This window comes from Siphateles boraxobius, unplaced genomic scaffold (assembly GCF_051911475.1).
Source record: "Siphateles boraxobius isolate OS27281-9 unplaced genomic scaffold, OSU_SipBor_1 7, whole genome shotgun sequence".
Lineage (NCBI taxonomy): Eukaryota > Metazoa > Chordata > Actinopteri > Cypriniformes > Leuciscidae > Siphateles > Siphateles boraxobius.
This window is the reverse complement of record NW_027509197.1, coordinates 4,510,506-4,532,334: the sequence shown is the minus strand read 5'-3', so window position 1 is coordinate 4,532,334 and position 21,829 is coordinate 4,510,506. Positions and strand designations below refer to the sequence as shown.

The 21,829-nt window shown below is 39.8% G+C and overlaps 2 protein-coding genes and 1 long non-coding RNA gene across 4 annotated transcripts in view; 1 reads left to right on the top strand and 2 right to left on the bottom strand.

The window, feature by feature from the left end:
* Nucleotides 1-21,829, top strand: part of acvr1c (activin A receptor type 1C) — a 213,647-nt gene that overhangs the window by 181,728 nt on the left and 10,090 nt on the right. The gene's annotated exons all lie outside the window — the stretch shown is intronic.
* On the bottom strand, nucleotides 1,244-7,080 carry LOC143723613 (uncharacterized). Its single transcript, XM_077216274.1, has 10 exons — nucleotides 6,952-7,080; nucleotides 4,664-6,860; nucleotides 4,446-4,564; nucleotides 3,599-3,721; nucleotides 3,450-3,515; nucleotides 3,195-3,283; nucleotides 2,965-3,070; nucleotides 2,671-2,776; nucleotides 1,722-1,777; nucleotides 1,244-1,592 (listed from the first exon to the last, which is right to left on the bottom strand). Exons 1-7 carry the CDS (start codon nucleotides 7,078-7,080, stop codon nucleotides 3,058-3,060), a joined length of 2,736 nt encoding a protein of 911 aa, XP_077072389.1. The 3' UTR covers nucleotides 1,244-1,592; nucleotides 1,722-1,777; nucleotides 2,671-2,776; nucleotides 2,965-3,057.
* On the bottom strand, nucleotides 7,881-10,166 carry LOC143723406 (uncharacterized). The gene is made up of 5 exons (XR_013197098.1): nucleotides 10,094-10,166; nucleotides 9,877-10,001; nucleotides 8,357-8,559; nucleotides 8,194-8,265; nucleotides 7,881-8,042 (listed from the first exon to the last, which is right to left on the bottom strand). It is a non-coding gene; the product is annotated as an uncharacterized LOC143723406 (long non-coding RNA).

Here is a 21,829-nt window from a genome sequence, read left to right as displayed (position 1 = left end):
TTATGATATTCCAATAAACTTATGAAATAAAAAAATAAAAAAAATATTGCATGAATCAGAATCAGAATCAGCTGTATTGCCAATTGTGCTTTTGCACACACTTGTCTTGGTACTGAAGCTTCCAGTGCACTAACAAATACAACAAGAAACATAGTAATACAATGATAAGAATAAAATATTAAAGTATAGACACGATAGGTTTAGTCACAATGAACATTTACAGATTATGAACATATTTACAGTATTATGAATAATATTAATAGATATCAACTGTGTTAAGAAAGATTGCACTAAACAGTGGGAGACTGGGAGTGTTACACTTACAGGCATATGCCTTGGGAGGGATTTAACTGTTCAAAAGGGAAATGGCATGTGGGAAGAAACTGTTCCTGTGCCTATAGTGTTCTGAAAACACTAATGTTGCGTTAGATTTAGGGGGTATTATTTGGGCAGGCCTGTTTTTACCCCCCTGCCTGTATTATACCCCCCTATTTCTTCTCTCTAAATACACAAATGGTTCCTAAAATGAGTCTGATACACCTACACCAGCAATACTGTGTGTAAAATGCTACATTTCACTCTATTAGCATAGCCAGATTTAGTTATTAGGGGGGGTATTATTTGGGCAGGTCCGTTTTTAACCTCCTGCCTGGATTATAACCCCCTATTTCTTCTCTCTAAATACACAAATGGTTCCTAAAATGGGTCTGATACACCTACACCAGCAATACTGTGTGTAAAATGCTACATTTCACTCTATTAGCATAGGCAGATTTAGTTATTAGGGGGGGTATTATTTGGGCAGGTCCGTTTTTACCCTCCTGCCTGGATTATACCCCCCTATTTCTTCTCTCTAAATACACAAATGGTTCCTAAAATGGGTCTGATACACCTACACCAGCAATACTGTGTGTAAAATGCTACATTTCACTCTATTAGCATAGGCAGATTTAGTTATTAGGGGGGGTATTATTTGGGCAGGTCCGTTTTTACCCTCCTGACTGGATTATACCCCCCTATTTCTTCTCTCTAAATACACAAATGGTTCCTAAAATGAGTCTGATACACCTACACCAGCAATACTGTGTGTAAAATGCTACATTTCACTAGGCAGATATAGTTATTGGGGGGTATTATTTGGGCAGGTCCGTTTTTACCCCCCACCTGGATTATACCCCCCTATTTCTTCTCTCTAAATACACATATGGTTCCTAAAATGAGTTTGATACACCTACACCAGCAATACTGTTCAATGCAACATTTTATTCTATTAAAGTTTAGTTTGATTTATACAGACAGCTCTGCTATTCAGGAGGGTAATACCTGAGTACATGAAAATACAAACTTTTTCCATTATTCACAGAAAAGGAAAGACTTATAAATATCCACAAATACAATATTTGTGTATGTGCAGTACTATCCATTGTTTGAATAATGAAAAATAAAAATAAAAACTGAAAGAACAAGGGTATACAAATGTGTTTTTCCTTCATGTCTGTTTAACTTTTACAGGCATAACACAGAAAGTGAACTTTTGATGTCCCTCGGACACATGATTGGTGGTACCATCGACCGCAGCAGTCACACGCTATCTGAAATTTAGAAAAAACTCAATAACTTTCTGCAAGGCACTATACAGACACAGTTACAACTGATGGAATTGTGATAAATGACAGTTAGTAATATTAAAAAACGTCAACTAGTTAACAGCAACTACTTACCCAGTCAGTATCACCACTTTCCTCCCCACAGACATGGCACAAATTGCTCAGGTCATCTAAAATAACCAATTCAAGTAAGATGTAGTGAGAAGACTTATTAATGTAGAAGTACATTAAGTCAATCATTGTACACTATGAATTGCAAAATGTATCATATTTAAATCCACTTAGCAGGAGAAGTTCTGCTAAACTAATCTAAGCAGACTGTAAAGATAACATAATAATTTAACTAATTCATTTTAAAGCTTCTATAAAATACTTTGCAAATAGTTAGTAAAAAAACTACTATTTTAAATGTTTTTGAAAGAAGTCTCATATTAAGTCTCATATTAATTCATATTAACTTGTACAAAAATGGCATTATATGACCCCTTTAACAGCTGATGACTCTGCAACATTCTTCATAAACAAAACAACAACCATTGGTGGCCAATTCTCCTCACAACAAACTGACAAACACATCATAACTAATATACACTCTCTCTCTTGCCTTTCTCCATAGCCTGACTTCGTCATACTCAGATTCTAGTCAGAATGTGAGTCTGATACTGCTCCATTGGGCTGTGATTATGGGGCGTGTTTCAACCGAACCAGGAAAGAAAATGCCTCTGAATTCAGTAACTTGTTATTTTTTAAAAAAAGTAATCCGTTATTTTAAGGAAAGGAAAATCCCGACTGCAGCCTGTTTTTTTGTCCGACAGTAGTATGCCTAGGTCTACTGTGCCACCTGTTCTCTTAGCAGGCCTTCCGACATGTTCTATCAAGCCTTAGCAACTGATCCAGAATGCAAATGATGCACAATGATTAAATATTAATGTAAATTAATATTTTCTCTGTATATTTGATCCAATAAATTCTGGCTTGGTTAGCATAGGAGACTTCTTTTAAAAAAAACATTTAAACCAGTAATGTCTCCAAATCTTTGACCAGTACTGTACATTACATGTACCACTGTTTTGGAGAAGAATCACAGCTATTGCTTTCCTCAATTCTTCCACTCCTTGTGGTGTGTTAAGGAAAACAATTGGCTCCTCGCTAAGTACAAATTCAGCAAACTAAAAAGGAAAAATATCACCAAAAAAAAAAAATATATATTGTAAAGTTAAGTAAAATAAAACATGAATTTGACATTAGCAGACCATGTACACCATAATTAGCAACTTAATTGAGTTTCCCGAGATCATACTTTAGGCCATTGACAGTTTGGGACAATGCCATAAATTATCTATTAAATATCACTTACTTTCAAAGCAAAGACACCGCAGGATGTGCCATCTTGTTGTTTTGGGTGAGGCAGCGTATCGCAGGACCACCTTGAAAAATTGCATCCCTTTTGTCACATAAAAGCCCTTAACAAATAAAAAAATATTGTCAATATTGTGATACTGGAACAACTAGTTTTACTGTAGAAATACTGTAGAGATGAGTTATGCACATTAGAAACAATTTTTTTTGATTAACAACTTAAAAGACCTTGTCATATCCTGGCATTGTTTCTGTTTTGCAGAACTTTCTCCCAGAGGATCAAGGAACAAAGCCCTCCTTTGAGATGGCAGCATAACCTTTAAAGATTTTAAACAGTGTTGGCCAGACATCTCAAACAGACTCTTTCAAGAATTCCCCAAATATGTCAGTACACCCTAACTGTTATAACGGCTCCAAATTCATTATAAATATTCATGTCATATTTCCCCTACACATGTAAAGTGATTTTTTTCATTTGTTTACCACAAGTGTCCAGTGGTGATGGTCATTCACAATGCCAATGAGGTACTTGTACAATGTGGGATTAACCTGAATTTCAAAAAAGAGGGCTGAAATATGTTCTGAATTCGATGTTTCATAATTGGTACATAAATAAACCTGAGCAAACCAACCTTTAATTTTGATTTGTTTCCATTCCAAATGTTGGTCATTTCGAATGAGTCAATTTGGAATGCTTGCTCTTTTGATTGTGTATTGAAACGCCTCACAAGAAGACGCATGTATGCATTAATAACCTTAAACAAGGAAGTAAAACAATAAGGGATTAGCAGTGGAAGTTAAAGGGATGGTTCGGAGTAAATCAACCTAGGGTCATTTGCACCATGACATTGAGCCAAACACGCCCCAGAAGCCTTTTTTCCCTTGCTTGAACAATATTAAAATTAGAGTTTATTTAGAGTTATCAGCCATATGGCTTAGTGCAGGCGGTAATGGCTCCATATATGTATCTCGTAAATTAACTCACTATGAATGCCCAGAATGGTACCAAACCTCTACAGTAGTACAAATTCTGTAGGTTCTGTACTCAACAAACGAGGCATTGGAAAGTTTGTACGTACATCAGGAGTTTATTTAAATAACACTTGCCTGACGGCAAATGCTACTGCTAACATGGATGTTGACGTCACTTCTGTGAGTTGAAAAAAGCACCTAAAAGTCCTGACAGAAAGCGATCCATAAGTAAGTAGTGTAAAGACGCCCAGTTCCAGGAATGAACTAATATTTTGTTAACAATTATGAACTACTGCACTAAGCCATACGGCTGATAACTTTAAATAACTGATAACTCTAATTTTAATATTGTTTAATAAGGCAAGGGGAAAAAAGGCTTCTGGGGGGTGTTTGGCTCGATGTCATGGTGCAAATGAACCTAGGTTGATTTTACTCCAAACCATCCCTTTGACATTTGATATCTACAATTTAAATCATAGAACATTTAAAAAGACTTAAACATCTTACCTCACTTTCAAGCTCATTATTTGGGGCAGTTTTATTAATGTCTTTAAAAAACATTTTATACGGACCAATTCTGGAGAGCAATACATAGACATTTTTTCTTGCCCATGCCTCTTGAACAACTGTATTGATAGATGTCATAAGAAATGTTAAATGTGAGAAAACATGATTTTTTAACTTTCATTGGTTTATACCTTTACTTTGTTCTGATACTGACTTACTGCTGATAAGTTGGTGCTGTATTGCTGTTGCTGGGGTGGGTGGTGATGATGAGACAGATATAGCGGGGGAGACAGGTGATGCTGCCACTTTGGAGATGATAGGTGAGGGTGGCACAGATCCAGATGTGGAGACAGGTAATGCAGCCACTTTGGAGATTGTAGGTGATGATGAAACCGATATAATGGGGGAGACAGGTGATGCAGCCACTTTGGAGATGGTAGGTGAGTGTGGCACAGATCCAGATGCAAAGACAGGTGATGCAGCCACTTTGGAGATGGTAGGTGAGTGTGGCACAGATGCAGATGCAAAGACAGGTGATGCAGCCACTTTGGAGATGGTAGGTGAGTGTGGCACAGATGCAGATGCAAAGACAGGTGATGCAGCCACTTTGAAGATGGTAGGCGAAGATGGCACAGATCCAGATGCAAAGACAGGTGATGCAGCCACTTTGGAGATGGTAGGTGAGTGTGGCACAGATCCAGATGCAAAGACAGGTGATGCAGCCACTTTGGAGATGGTAGGTGAGTGTGGCACAGATGCAGATGCAAAGACAGGTGATGCAGCCACTTTGGAGATGGTAGGTGAGTGTGGCACAGATCCAGATGCAAAGACAGGTGATGCAGCCACTTTGGAGATGGTAGGTGAGTGTGGCACAGATCCAGATGCAAAGACAGGTGATGCAGCCACTTTGGAGATGGAAGGTGAGTGTGGCACAGATCCAGATGCAAAGACAGGTGATGCAGCCACTTTGGAGATGGTAGGGGAGTGTGGCACAGATCCAGATGCAAAGACAGGTGATGCAGCCACTTTGTAGATGGTAGGTGAGTGTGTCACAGATGCAGATGCAAAGACAGGTGATGCAGCCACTTTGAAGATGGTAGGTGAAGATGGCACAGATGCAGATGCAAAGACAGGTGATGCAGCCACTTTGGAGATGGTAATTGAAGACGGCACAGATCCATATGCAAAGACAGGTGATGCAGCCACTTTGGAGATGGTAGGTGAGTGTGGCACAGATGCAGATGCAAAGACAGGTGATGCAGCCACTTTGGAGATGGTAGGTGAGTGTGGCACAGATCCAGATGCAAAGACAGGTGATGCAGCCACTTTGGAGATAGTAGGTGAGGGTGGCACAGATCCAGATGTGGAGGCAGGTGATGCAGCCACTTTGGAGATGGTAGGTGAAGACGGCACAGATCCAGATGCAAAGACAGGTGATGCAGCCACTTTGAAGATGGTAGGTGAAGATGGCACAGATCCAGATGCAAAGACAGGTGATGCAGCCACTTTGAAGATGGTAGGTGAAGATGGCACAGATCCAGATGCAAAGACAGGTGATGCAGCCACTTTGGAGATGGTAGGTGTAGACGGCACAGATCCAGATGCAAAGACAGGTGATGCAGCCACTTTGGAGGTGGTAGGTGAAGACGGCACAGATCCAGATGCAAAGACAGGTGATGCAGCCACTTTGAAAATGGTAGGTGAAGATGGCACAGATCCAGATGCAAAGACAGGTGATGCAGCCACTTTGGAGATGGTAGGTGAAGACGGCACAGATCCAGATGCAAAGACAGGTGATGCAGCCACTTTGGAGATGGTAGGTGAGTGTGGCACAGATCCAGATGCAAAGACAGGTGATGCAGCCACTTTGGAGATGGGAGGTGAGGGTGGCACAGATCCAGATGTGGAGGCAGGTGAGGCAGCCACTTTGGAGATTGTAGGTGATGATGAAACCGATATAGCGGGGGAGACAGTTGATGCAGCCACTTTGGTGATAGTAGGTGAGGGTGGCACAGATCCAGATGTGGAGGCAGGTGATGCAGCCACTTTGGAGATGGTAGGGGAAGACGGCACAGATCCAGATGCAAAGACAGGTGATGCAGCCACTTTGGAGATGGTAGGTGAGTGTGGCACAGATCCAGATGCAAAGACAGGTGATGCAGCCACTTTGAAGATGGTAGGTGAAGATGGCACAGATCCAGTTGCAAAGACAGGTGATGCAGCCACTTTGAAGATTGTAGGTGAATATGGCACAGATCCAGATGCAAAGACAGGTGATGCAGCCACTTTGAAGATGGTAGGTGAAGATGGCACAGATCCAGATGCAAAGACAGGCGATGCAGCAGCTGGACAGTTTTTTTGTGATGCAGTTGGTGTCGATCTTTCAGACACAATCTTGTGTGTCTTGCGTCTTGCCTTTAATGTTTTTTATTTTGTATGGACCCAAAAAATTTGGATCCAATTTTCCGCCTTTTCTTTGCTGGCTCCGAACATTACACCTCCATACCTTGTTGCCCACAGAGAATTTCACTTTCTTTGCATTCTGTTCTTTCCTCGTCATTCTTTTTTGAACCTGAGCAGTGTGGGTAAGGGCAGTTTGAAGAATTTCATCAAGTTTCAGGACATCCTCAGTCATTTTTTCGATTCCTACGACAGCTTCAACAGAGCTGTCAATCTGAAAAAAAGGAACATTTGCTTCTAGTTTAAAATACCTGATCATCTCAAATTCATGTAAGTTTATACTGAATGCAATACATACACATAAAAATGAAACCAAACACAGAAGACAACAAACACCCACTTGACAATTTTCAGGGACCTCAGAGGGATACCGTGCCTCACGACCAAACATCATATAAAATGGAGATAACTTTGTCGTCATCTGTTTTTTGGTCCTTAGTCCAAACATGACAGCATCAAGGTGTTTGTCCCACTCCTTTGGTTTTTTGGAGACCAATTTGCTGAGAGCCCTTAATTTACATTAAAATAGTTTTAGCAGAAGATACTGTCTCTATAAATATATTTGAATACCATATTTATTTTATAACAGTTCTTGCTAATGCCATTATAGCTTTAAAATAACCAAATAACATTTTCTAATAGGCTTATTTAAGATATCTTTAAAGATAAGGATCTTTGTATAAAAATGTATGTACAGTATAAATTTAGTACCTCTGTATGGTCCCATTCATCTTTTCGACTAGACTGGGGGTGATAAGGTGAGCACAAACTCCTTTTGATGCCAAGAATTTTGGACACATTTTGGTTGATCTGATAATTAAAAAAACATTTTTTTTTAAATTATAATCAATTTAGGTAAATATTTTTCAAAACTACATTTGAGCAGTACAGCTTTTATTTACCTGATTAACAAACTCCCTCCCTTGGTCTGTGAGTATGCGTTTTGGTGCCTCAAACTGATAAAAAAAACTTAATAATACATATTGAGACCTCCTCTGCAGACTTATTTCTAAGTGGATAAGCCTGTGGCCATTTGGTCAAGTAATCGATCATAACGCAAATATATTGATGGCCACTGTCTGTGAGGGTGAGTTTCCCAATCAGATCCATCCCTAAAAGTTCAAAAGGGTGTGTAACCTTGCAAGAAATGTGGTAAAGGATAATTAGATAAAAATATTCAGTAAATTGTGTAAATATTCTAACTTGGTGCAGATGTAGGGGAAAGAAAGAAAAGAAGGTAGGAAGGACGGACAGACACAGTAGATAGATAGATAGATAGATTGATTACCTGTATAGGTGTAATTTTAACCTCTTCTTTAATTGACGCTTTGGTTGCCTGACATGCAACACATTCAGCCACCTGTTTAAAAAGAAGTTATCAGTTAACATATAGAAGAAAGATTTTATTAAATTTATGGACTTTTATTAAAAACCTCCAATGGCTTCATTACCCATTTGTCAAGATCCACGGACATCCCTGGCCAGTAAAATCTTTTGGATATGACATCTTTGGTTTTTTTCTGTCCACAATGTGCACCAATGCTGCTAGCATGAAACTCGATAAAACATTTATTTGCATCCTCTGCACCACAGACAACCTTCAATCTCAGTTCACGGGCAGTACCTTTGTATCTTCTGTAGTACAGCTGACCATCTGAACGATTGAAAAACTATTAATTAAAGCATCAAACATGAATATGACATGACAATGTAAAGTGCAACTAGACATCTCTCCATCGGGTCCCTTGTCAAACAATGTAAAACAAACCTTGTAAATAAGGAAGTTTAACATGATATTAATTAATACAATGAAAATTAAAACAGGCCTGGTAACATTGTAATAACATTTGCTAACGCTTTAGATTACAGCCCGGAAAGTACTGCGTAATTAAAGCGATTTTACAGCGTAACCTTCGGTAATTATAGTGTACCTATAACGTACTTACAATATAAGTATAAGGGAACAATATTTTAAGTTTGGGGAATAAAGGGGTAACAACCAGGAGAATTAAACAAATATTTATACTGTAAGTATAGAACTAAGGGGTACTTATTCTACTATTATGATATAACAATCTTAGATTAGGGAGCAATTTAGCAAGAACAGACACTGTGTACCTTTTTGAAATAATGGTGAACCAGTACATACTGTATAGCCTTTTTAAAAATTACAGGGTACATATCTATGCATTTATAAAGTGATATTTTTTACAAAAGTTCACTGAAAACGAAAACTATTGCAACTTTTGGTTAAATATTGGGGAAAGATACTCTTGTTTCATGTAGTGGTGCTTGTTAACCTCTTGTTCCATGTAGTTACAGGGTAAGTACAATAAAAATGCATACACACAATCTTATATCACTGACTCGGAAACCTTTATTTATTACACAAGCACCACTTACCCTGTAACCACATGGAACAAGATATATTTCCATTCCCAGTATGTAAAAATATTGCAATAGTCTTAGCTTTTCTTGCCTTGAAACATGTTAGCCCAAACTTAAACATCTGCACTTTTGCTATAATGTTTTTTATTTATTTTTTATTGAATTTGCATAGATATGTACCCTGTAATTCTTAAAAAGCCGATACAGTATGTATTGGTACACAATTATTACAAAAAGGTACGCAGTGTATGTTCTCGCTAAAATGCTCCCAAATGTAAGATTGCTATATCATAATAGTAGAATAACTACCCCTTAGTTCTATAATACTTACAGTATAAATATTTGTTTAATTCTCCTGGTTGTTATCCCCTTATTCCCCAAACTTAACATATTGTTCCCTTATACTTACATGCAAGTACTTTATAGGTACACTATAATCACAGAAAATTACACTGTAAATTCCTCTTAATTACACAGTACTTCAGTACTTTCCGGGCTGTAATCTAAAGCGTTACCTAACATTTTATGTTGCAAATGGGTTTTATTATTTTTTTTATTTGATTAATCACATAGTTTTAGTCACCTTCAATGTCATAAATAGCAGTTTTTTTTCCGGAAATTGGACTTCTGATCCTTGGGTAATCCCTGAGGATACCCACCACCTATTTTGTAGGTCACAATAGCACTGTATGTTGCAGGATCCATAAACTACAGAACAAAAAGCACAAATTAATAAGTAAGGGTTGGTTGTCGAGAGGGGTTTATTGGCACAGATTTAATTGATGGTATTTTATAATCACCTTCACAAAAGTGTAACATAAATGCTTTCCCTCTTGATGTGCACTGATCCTGTAAAGGGCCTTTAAATGTTAATATATTATAATTCATTCATTCATTCATTAATATTGACTTCTGAAACTACACTCAAACTAAAACATAGATAGCCAGACACATATTTTTACAATATTTTGCATAATGATATCACTTCTATATTTTGATGTAAGATCTGCAATGCAATGATAAAGTTACAATAGCTAACACGCATAATTTACAAAAAAAAAACGGAGAAACTATACTGTCTAGCATACACAAATCTCTCATAAAGTAATTTATTTTCTTTTTCTTTTTTGTTGCTTTCATGACATCCTCATAGTTGGCTTATAATGTTTGTTCCACCACAGTGATTTAACACACATGTTCAATCAACGCCTGTCAGCCCTACTCTAAAGGCCATTGCACACTGAGTCCGAAATTTTCGTATGCAGTGTCATATAATCTGTCAATTAAGATATTATCCTAATTACACGTGTAACACTCCTACCGTTTTACACCTCCTCTTCGGCACACACTCACAGCATCATCGCACCCAGGGTCGAGTCCTGATTGGTCGATCGTTCACATGATCAGGTGATGGACAAAACATGACGCTTTCAAATTGTACAACAAGGACAGCAAGAACGATGTAAAATAGTAAAAAAGGCACAGCTTTATTTGTGTTCTCATTTGTATGCATTGTTATTTAAAGTTGAATTGTAGCCATATTAGTTTTATTTTATTACATTGACAATCGATTAATAAACTTTCTAGACATTAATATTCAATTTATATTCAACAAAATAATTTTTACAGAATAACAAAATCACATTTAATAATGTCCAAAATACAACAAAACCAACTGAAAACAAAAAAAGAAGTCCTAGTTAAAGAGATTTGTTTATTAACTCTGATTACAGTGTATGTGGCCTACTTATACTTGAGGGGATGACACACTGCACAGAAACACATTGCACACTATTATTGCTATTTGACCAAATAAATTACAACACTCTTAATTTATAAAAAAACAAAAAACCACAAAAAAAAAACCCCAGAAAAATGGTGGGGGTGGGGTAGTATAATCCAGGTAGGTGGATAACAATGGGCCTGTCCAAATTATACCCCCCTAAAAACTAAATCTGGCTATGCTAATAGAGTGAAATGTAGCATTTTACACACAGTATTGCTGGTGTAGGTGTATCAGACTCATTTTAGGAAACATTTGTGTATTTAGAGAGAACAAATAGGGGGGTATAATCCAGGCAGGGGGGTAAAAACAGACCTGCCCAAATAATACCCCCCCAATAACTAAATCTGCCTATGCTAATAGAGTGAAATGTAGCATTTTACACACAGTATTGCTGGTGTAGGTGTATCACACTCATTTTAGGGACCATTTGTGTATTTAGAGAGAAGAAATAGGGGGGTATAATCCAGGCAGCGGGGTAAAAACGGACCTGCCCAAATAATACCCCCCTAATAACTAAATCTGCCTATGCTTATAGAGTGAAATGTAGCATTTTACACACAGTATTGCTGGTAGGTGTATCAGACTCATTTTAGGAAACATTTGTGTATTTAGAGAGAAGAAATAGGGGGGTATAATCCAGGCAGGGGGGTAAAAACGGACCTGCCCAAATAATACCCCCCTAATAACTAAATCTGCTTATGCTAATAGAGTGAAATGTAGCATTTTACACACAGTATTGCTGGTGTAGGTGTATCAGACTCATTTTAGGAACCATTTGTGTATTTAGAGAGAAGAAATAGGGGGGTTTAATCCTAGCCTGACTACGTCAGACTTCCTACTTCCGCTAATTTCATTTCGCTCCTGTAGTCAGTCTGAGATAGCAGCCTATCTTTCTGTTTTCCACCGGCCTTAAAACAGCCTGGCCAATCAACGAACAGAGGGCGGTCTGAAAGCCGTGACGTAGTCGGTAAGCGCCGTGTTTAAGATTAGGTCAGGGAAATCGAAAACGACCGCTGATATGGAGACGCGGATGCAATTCGCTCTGTTGTGGAGAATATCCCCGGCATTAGCAAACTGAAGCCCGAACACGAAGAGTGTGTATTAAACATTTTGAGTGGAGGTGATGTTGTGGCCCTACTCCCTTTGGGAAAAGTTTAATTTATCAACTATTACCGATCGTCAGCGAGAAACTGGGGAGCCTTTTGACAGGTCAGTGTCTCTTTTCTTTTCCAGGTCTTAAATACCGTAAAACTTCAAATAATAGCCCGGGCTTTTATTTGCCCAAATCGTCGAACTGCACCGGCTTGTACTTGAGATAGGCGTCTAACTTATATGAGTCAGGCCTTTATAGTTGAGATGTTGTTCATTGAGATGTTGTTCCTAGAGTCTATCATCTCTAAAAATCTCCAAATGCTCCACGTGAAACCGCGGTCTTCCGACCTCTTACTATCTTGTCGATTGATTTTTATGAATATGCGCGAGGGAGAGAGAGCAAGACAGCGCTCTTGTTGTTTGTAGACGTGGGAGTGCGCGCGCGCGGCCGGGGCTCTCTCTCTCTCTCTCTCTCTGCTCGTTTGTGCCCTGTCAAGCGCAGCAGTCATTCTATTACATCACTCACAGATCAAAAAAGTTGTTTACAGTCATGTTCACTCGGGTATTTCGCTCGCATCATCAAGTGTTTACAGTGGAAGTTCGATCATAGATTTGAGTTCGATGCATGATGTCTGTGGTTCGATGCGGCTGTTTCGGCGCATAACATACGTCATAAACAAACTTATCTGATTGGCTTACGGGTAACCAATGATTTTAAACTTCAGTACGCGCCCCCTAGCGAGAGAGAAAACACTTCTCTATTATGCTATCCCAGACTCTGTGTACGAAGCAAAGTGAAGTAGCAGAGTCTGGTATTACCAGGCTAGTTTAATCCAGGCAGGGGGGTAAAAACGGGCCTGCCCAAATAATACCCCCCCTAATAACTAAATCTGCCTATGCTAATAGAGTGAAATGTAGCATTTTACACACAGTATTGCTGGTGTAGGTGTATCAGACTCATTTTAGGAACAATTTGTGTATTTAGAGAGAAGAAATAGGGGGGTATAATCCAGGCAGGGGGGTAAAAACGGACCTGCCCAAATAATACCCCCCCTAATAACTAAATCTGCCTATGCTAATAGAGTGAAATGTAGCATTTTACACACAGTATTGCTTGTGTAGGTGTATCAGACTCATTTTAGGAACCATTTGTGTATTTAGAGAGAAGAAATAGGGGGGTATAATCCAGTCAGGAGGGTAAAAACGGACCTGCCCAAATAAAACCCCCCCTAATAACTAAATCTGCCTATGCTAATATAGTGAAATGTAGCATTTTACACACAGTATTGCTGGTGTAGGTGTATCAGACTCATTTTAGGAACAATTTGTGTATTTAGAGAGAAGAAATAGGGGGGTATAATCCAGGCAGGGGGGTAAAAACGGACCTGCCCAAATAATACCCCCCCTAATAACTAAATCTGCCTATGCTAATAGAGTGAAATGTAGCATTTTACACACAGTATTGCTTGTGTAGGTGTATCAGACTCATTTTAGGAACCATTTGTGTATTTAGAGAGAAGAAATAGGGGGGTATAATCCAGTAAGGAGGGTAAAAACGGACCTGCCCAAATAATACCCCCCCCCCCTAATAACTAAATCTGCCTATGCTAATATAGTGAAATGTAGCATTTTACACACAGTATTGCTGGTGTAGGTGTATCAGACCCATTTTAGGGACCATTTGTGTATTTAGAGAGTAGAAATAGGGGGGTATAATCCAGGCAGAAGGGAAAAACAGGCCTGCCCAAATAATACCCCCTAAATCTAACGCAACATTAGTGTTTTCAGAACACTATAGGCACAGGAACAGTTTCTTCCCACATGCCATTTCCCTTTTGAACAGTTAAATCCCTCCCAAGGCATATGCCTGTAAGTGTAATACTCCCAGTGTCCCACTGTTTAGTGCAATCTTTCTTAACACAGTTGATATCTATTAATATTATTCATAATACTGTAAATATGTTCATAATCTGTAAATGTTCATTGTGACTAAACCTATCGTGTCTATACTTTAATATTTTATTCTTATCATTGTATTACTATGTTTCTTGTTGTATTTGATAGTGCACTGAGCTTCAGTACCAAGACAAGTGTGTGCAAAAGCACAATTGGCAATACAGCTGATTCTGATTCATGCAATATTTTTTTATATTTTTTTTATTTCATAAGTTTATTGGAATATCATAAATATTTCGGTGTAAGTGACAATATGAGCCAATACATAGGCCAGCTGGGTTTGCAGTTAAGCAGAAAAGAAAAGAAAAGAAAAGAAGAAGAAAAACTGGAATAAAGACGCAATCGACGCTTTATCAAAAGAGATTTGCAACGGACATGCCAGTCTCCTTTACGATTAAGGTTGAAAAGCAATTCATTACGTTTCTGAGTTTATACTGCCATCTACAGGAAAATCCATAGATTTTCTTCAATTTGAACGTTTGGAGTAGGGATCAGTGAAGCATGTGACCGAACGTTTCGTGTTTTAACTGCCATCTACCCGGAAACACGGCGGTACTGTCCGCGTGCACGCAATGGGGGGGGGGGGTGGGGGGGGGGGGGGTAGTCTCCAGCCGGGGGGTCGGAATTAGGCACAACACCTGAATGCGCGCTGTGTGAACAAAAGCCGTAATCAATGCTGTGTCGTAATGATGACGCTGAAGTGAAGTGAAAGCAGGCTAGTGAAAAGGTATGTATTGCGCTAGTTTATGATCGAATCAGAGAAAAAAATGCACAAGCGTTTTTCTCGAGAGAGAAATCGCAGCTCATTAGTAAACTATAGACACTGCTGAGACATTACATGTCACATTGATGTCACGTGTCTTTACGGGATTTTTACAGGTTGTGTGTTAACGCACTCTCTGATTCCGGAAAATCACTGGCAGTGTGAATGAACCAAAATCAAACAAATCCGGGTCAAATCCCGGGTCACTTTATCCGTGTTTTTTCCGGAATCTCTGTGTGAAAGGGGCTAGAGTAACCCCAGTTTTGCGTGGTGAATATTGTACTCGATTACATACGTAACCTCGGTTCTCTCTAGAAGAGGGAACGAGTATTGCGTAAGTTGCTTACGCTACGGGTAAAGTCATCTTTTCTCGAGATATTGAAGCCAAAAATTATTCTTAATTTTCCATTTATTGTCAACGCAGTGCAGCAGCCAGCAGACCTAGAGCAATTTATTGTAAACATCCTTTGCTGAAAAAAACTCATTTAGATAAGAATGTGCTGTGCAATTATAGACCAATTTCAAAGCTTCCTTATCTATCAAGATTCTGGAGAGAACTGTCTTTATTCAACTTGAGTCTTTCCATAATGACAATGCTATTGGTGAAGTTTTCCATTCGGGGTTCAAAAAACAACATAGTACAGAATCTGCATTACTAAAAGTATTTAACGACGTTTTTATGGCCACAGACATTGGTGACTTAACCTTACTACTGCTATTGGATCTTACAGCAGCGTTTGACACAATTGATCATAATATTTTAATTTCATGCTTAGAAAATGATGTAGGTATACGAGGTAATGTCTTAAATTGGATTAAGTCTTATTTCCAAAACAGAAGTTTTGCAGTGCAAATGGGAGAATGCACGTCGAGCTCAGCATCTTCATCATGGGGTATTCCACAAGGATCTATTCTAGCACCAGTCTTTTTCTCACTTAATATGCCTCTGTTAGGTCAGATTATGAGCAAATATTAGGGTTTTTTTTCACTGTTATGCGGACGACACACAGTTGTACCTACCCGTAAAACCAACTGTTCCTGCTGCTGTTGACAGACTGGTAGAATGTCTTGGGGAGATTAAAAGGTGGATGTCTGCAATTTTTTTGTGTCTAAATGATTCAAAAACATAACTGATTTTATTTGGCCCTTCTGAATCTGCAGATACATCTAAAATTTAATTGGGTACACTATCCCCTTATCTGATGCATCAAGTAAAAAACTTAGGTATAATTTGCGATAGTGCATTGAAATTTGATAAACAGATAAATCAAGTGGTTAAAATGAGTTTCTTCCAGTTAAGATTAGTTGCTAAAATTAAGGCCTTTGTAACACGGAAGGACCTGGAAAAGATAGTACATGCGTTTATTTTCTCAAGATTGGACTATGGTAATGCATTGTACTATGGTGTTCAACACAAAAGCTTAAACAGATTACAACTAATACAAAATGCTCTACAAAATAGACTCTTGACAGGCACTCGAAAAAGCGAACATATTACTCCTATATTAAGAGAACTACATTGGTTGCCGGTTTTCTATAGGATTAATTTTTAGATACTTTTATTTGTTTTTAAAGCACTACATGGCATTGCCCCGATATATATAGCTGATTTAATCAAGGTGAATAAACCAATAAGAGCATTGCGCTCTGAATCACTAAATCTCTTGGTAGTTCCGCACACGTAAAGGAAAATGAGAGGAGACCGCTCCTTTGCAGCGGCTGCCCCCAGGCTGTGGAATAGTCTTCCCCACTATATTAAGGAATGCTCTTCCCTTACTGAGTTTAAACAACATTTAAAAACTCGCTTTTTCACTCTGGCATTTAATCATTCATGAGTGTTGTGCTAGTGGTGTAATAAGTAATTATTATTGACGCCGCTTAGATTGTGAGGTGTCTGTGGTAATGTTTAGAATTTAATTGTGATTTTACGAGTGTAATCTTATCCTATGTACAGCACTGTGGTCAACTTCTGATGTATTATTATGTGCTCTATAAATAAATTGAACATTGAACATAGGGCAACTGCTGCAGCCTACCACTGAGCCTCGCGCGTGACTCGAGTTACGCAATACTTCTAGATAGAACCGAGGTTACGTATGTAACCGAGTACGTTCTCTTACGAGAGGTTCTCTCGTATTGCGTAAGTTGCTTAGGCTACGGGAACCCATTGTCAACGCCGTGCGCGCCCAGCATCCACTTCATGAGTCCCAGGGATTCCCGGGGAACATAGATAAGTGGGAAACAGGTGGCCAGCAATGCGGGCCAGCACATGTTATTAGCACATATTAGGTATACAGAGCGGCGTTGCCGGTCTATATAAATATTCACCATACAGTGCAGCTCAACCAGGAGAGCTAAGGTCGCGTGAGAGTAGTCTGCGCATGATAAATCTGGACAGGACATACACACCGCTCATACTGACAGAAGTCTAGCCTGCAGGGCGGGAACTTCCAGGTTATAAAACCTAACAAATGTGGACGGGGAGGCCCAGCCTGCCGCCTCACCAACATGACATCATGACTTTGCGTAAACACGCCGTTAAATGTCCGAGCGAAACGAAGCAAAATCTATATCTACATCTGTGGAGCGATCTTTTTTTTCCTAGGATGGTAGGAGAACACTCATAAATGGTATTAACCCCAGTGACGGGTAGGTTTAGGGACGGGGTTGGGGTAGGTCATATATCTATATATACATAATACAGTAATATAACGTTAAGTCAAAGGCGTTGATAAACACGCTGAAAAGCGATTATGCGTGTTGATAGCACGCCAAAAATGGAAATACGAATTGGCGTGTCATACATACGCCATTTCATGAGATCAGTCTGGCCTCACAAATGTCCTGAATGGAAATCCCGCTGGACCAAGCCCACGACAAGGCCACGCCTCTGGTGGAATGAGCCCTGACGGGCATTGCAGACCTTTAGACCAATAAGTGATGCAATAGCATCCACTATCCATCTGGACAGGATCTTTTTCAAAGCGGCGAGACCTTTGGTGCGCCCACCAAACGAAACAAAGAGCTGCTCCGACCACCTGAAAGGGGCAGAGTGTTTAATGTAAGCCCTCAAAGCCCTGACAGGGCAGAGGAGATTAACATCGCTCTCACTATCGGATGCTGGCAGAGCCGATAGAGAAATGACCTGCGCTCTGAAGGGATTGCCTATCACCTCAGGGACGTAGCCATGCCTTGGTTAAAGGATGACTTTAGAGTCATTTGGTCCAAACTGAAGACACGCAGCGCTAACAGACAGCGTGTGTAAATCCCCCACACGGTTAACTGATGACAGAGCTGTCAGAAAAACGTTTTTGAGCGAGAGGTACTTTAGGTACGGAGTCTATCAGATCCTCTAGGACTAAGGAAAGATCCCACATGGGAACCGACGGGGGTCGCGGGGGATTCATCCTCCTGGCGCCCCTAAGGAAGCGGATGACCAGCTCGTTCCTTCCTATTCATACTTTGCAGTCACGTGACTGCCATGGATACCTGGCGTGCAAAAAACACTCACAAAATGGCCAATACTACAATCAATTATATAGTGAGGCAATTTTTTTTCCATAGCACATTAACAAAACGTTTAATGACACTAATAACACTAAAAACAATACAATTACTAAATATTAATAATATCACTAAAATGATATAGGCCTAAAACCAGTCTTTAGTTCACGAACAGCACAACTCTGCCATCTGTGAAAATCAAAAGCAGCTTCAAAAACTTGTTTAAAAAGTTAATGTAGGTCCACAAGATAAATATTAAGCCAGTAAATTAAGATAGTCGTCGCTATACCGTTATATCCATCGTCGTCTCTGAGAGAACGCGGCGTTAACGCGACAGATGCTGAAAGCTCAGTCCGTTTCTACTTTCACTTTTGGGGAATGAGCGCGTTTACATGCACCTTCTTAACCCGATTATGCTGAATAATAGTGCATCCAATCACACAACAACTATCTGGCATGTCGTTACACCTCAAAACACCAACTTTTGTATATTAAAACAGGCGACGTCCTGGCAAGATCCTTGATTAGTTTACTGGGTTTCGTTGATATAGAACGACGTTCTTGCCCGCCAGCCAGTACTTGTGACGTCACGTGCAAAGTATGAATTGACTGGCCGTGCGTTGATTCAGCGAATGCTGCAACGGCCGCCACATAAACTTTAATCGTGGAGGGGGACCTGCCCCTGTCCAACAGCTCTTGAAGGAAACTAAGCAACCACGATACCCCACATGTCCGTGGGTCCAGATTTCGTTTCCCAGATCTTCTTGATTACCTGTGGTAACGGAGAGACCGGAGGGAAAGTATGGAGTGGGAGGCTGGGCTAGATTTGGGCCAGCGCATCCTCGTTCTTTGAAAAGAACATCGGGCAATGAGCGTTTTCTTTTGACGCAAACAAGTCAACTTCCGCTTTGCTGAAAAGGCGCCACAGTAACTGGACTATTTGGGGGTGCAGGGACCATTCCCCTGGGGGAACGCTGTTCCTGGACAGTTTGTCTGGGCCATTGTTTAGATGGCCTGGCACATGCGCGGCTCTCAGCGAGCGCAGAAGGTGCTGGGACCATATGAGGAGGCGTTCCGTCAGACTGCAGAGATTCCTGGATCTGACACCGCCCTGACGGTTCACGTATGACACCACAGACATGTCGTCCGATCGGACTAGAACGTGGTGGTCTCGTATGAGCGGGATTAAGTGCTTCAGTGCGTTCTCAACCGCTATCATCTCTAGACAGTTTATGTGAAGGCATTTCTCTCAGTCTGACCACAGGCCAAAAACCGGTCTGCCCTCGAAGAGAGCGCCCCAACCTAGGTTGGAGGCATCCGTCGAGATGACTTTTCGATATGAGACAGCTCCCATCGTCACCCCTCGCTGGTACCAAGGTTATTTTCGTAAACGAAAACTGAAACTAAGACTAAAACTATTGGTCAAAAAACATTTTCGTAAACTGAAATAAAATAAAAAATTTGTAATAAATGAAAGACTAAAACTAAACGAAACTAACAACAGTTACTGAAAAACTAACTGAAATAAAATAATAATTGGCAAAAAAAAAAAATCGTTTTCTTAATTAATAAGCTCTTTACTTTGGCGGAAAATCTGACCTGTGGCTGTTTAAGGAAATGCCTGATATGAAAGTGAAAGTGAAAGTGACACGTGATGGCCAAGTATGGTAACCCATACTTGGAATTTGACCTCTGCATTTAACCCATCCAAGTAAGTGCACACACATAAGGAGCAGAGTAGTGAGTAGTGAACACACACATACTGCAAACGTGGATACACACACCCGGAGCAGCGGGCAGCCTTGAGTGGCGCCCGGGGAGCGATTGGCGGTTAGGTGCCTTGCTCAAGGACACCTCAGTCATATTCCTGCCGGTACTGGAATCGAACCAGCAACCTTTGGGTCACCAGTTCAACTCTGTTACCATTAGGCCATGACTGTCCCAAATATGGCGCTTCATATGCATAAAGTTTCTGAGGCGATTAACCGCTGTCCTGCTGTGACGCGCTCAATGAAGGACCATAACGTAGAACACACATAGCTAGTGCTAAGCGGCTGTTCATAAAGGATGCATCTGTTGCAGTGGAATGGGAAATAACACAAGGTAATGAGACACAAGTTGGACTTCTTGAGCGCAGCATTTTTAGAATGCCGTTTCATTCGACGCGGGTGCAACAGCAAAACAAGTTTGTCAAGCAAAAAAAAACTTTAATGTTCTAGGTTACTACTGTATGTTTAAGATGTCATGTTTTCATGAATGTTGACAGGGTGAAAGGTGCATTTAATATTATTATCCACATGGAGACATTTCCCCACAATGTATGAAATACCAGGACACGACACACACACACACACACACACACACACACACACACACACACACACACACACACACACACACACACACACACACACACACACACACACACACACACACACACACACACACACACACACACACACACACACACACACACTCTGATCCACTATCTTTGTGTGGACTCTCCATTGACGTAATGGTTTTTTTTACTGTACAAACGGTATATTGTCTCCTTACCCATCAAACAACTTTGTGCATTTTTACATACATTTTTTTTGTTTTTTAGAATTTTAAAATTTAAATTGTACCTCAATTTAGGTCCTCACAGTGACAGTAGTCCCCTGGAGTCTGTGTTCATTCAGGTTTAAGTCCCCACCAGGATAGAAAAACATGTGCACGCTCTCACACACTGCATAGATACTTCATTATTTAATCACACCTGCTTCACAGCAGGTTGTGTTGGCTGTAGTCAGATGAATTGAGCTGTTTTTGTTTTTTAATGTACCAGTGGTCACTCTGCTACATTTACAGCTGAAAAAAGTGAACTAGGTATGTTTAACAAGATTTCATCTTAAATATGAATTAGTTTGTCTGAATTTTTTATAGTTTTTTCTTGTATACTTTTAAGTTCCATTTATTTGATGCTTTGTTCAATCTCAAACCATTATTTTATTTTTACTATTAAGATGTCTGCACAAGAGTTAACTGTGTAATCTGGTTTGTTTGTTGTGTTTGCTCTGCTAAACTATAGTTACTAAAACTAAAACTGAAACTAAATAAAATAAAAACTAAATAGAAATGTCAGCAAAATAAAAACTAAACTAAAACTAACAAAACCAATAATGAAAGTAACTAAAACTAAACTAAAATTTAAAGCAAAATTGAAAACGATATTAAAATAAAAACTAATTTAAAAAGCAAAACTATAATAACCTTGGCTGGTACCAGTCGGCCGCTAACCAGGGCTGCAGAGCTGAAACGCAGCTCTGAGTCACTCTGATTCGTCTGCAGCCGAGAGCCCAAGCTCGGTGAGGCACTCGAGCATTCAACCAGCGTTGTAGCGGGCGAATGCGCAGTAGGCCCAGCTGAAGCACTGCTCCAGCTGAGGCCATACAG

Excerpts from the sequence above, each read along its gene's own strand:
- LOC143723613 (XM_077216274.1), bottom strand. The coding sequence starts at position 7,080 with ATGACTGAGGATGTCCTGAAACTTGATGAAATTCTTCAAACTGCCCTT. Across the intron at positions 6,861-6,951 it reads AATTCTCTGTGGGCAACAAG|GCAAGACGCAAGACACACAA; the intron begins GTATGGAGGTGT and ends AAAACATTAAAG. Across the intron at positions 3,722-4,445 it reads ATAATGAGCTTGAAAGTGAG|GTTATTAATGCATACATGCG; the intron begins GTAAGATGTTTA and ends TCCTTGTTTAAG.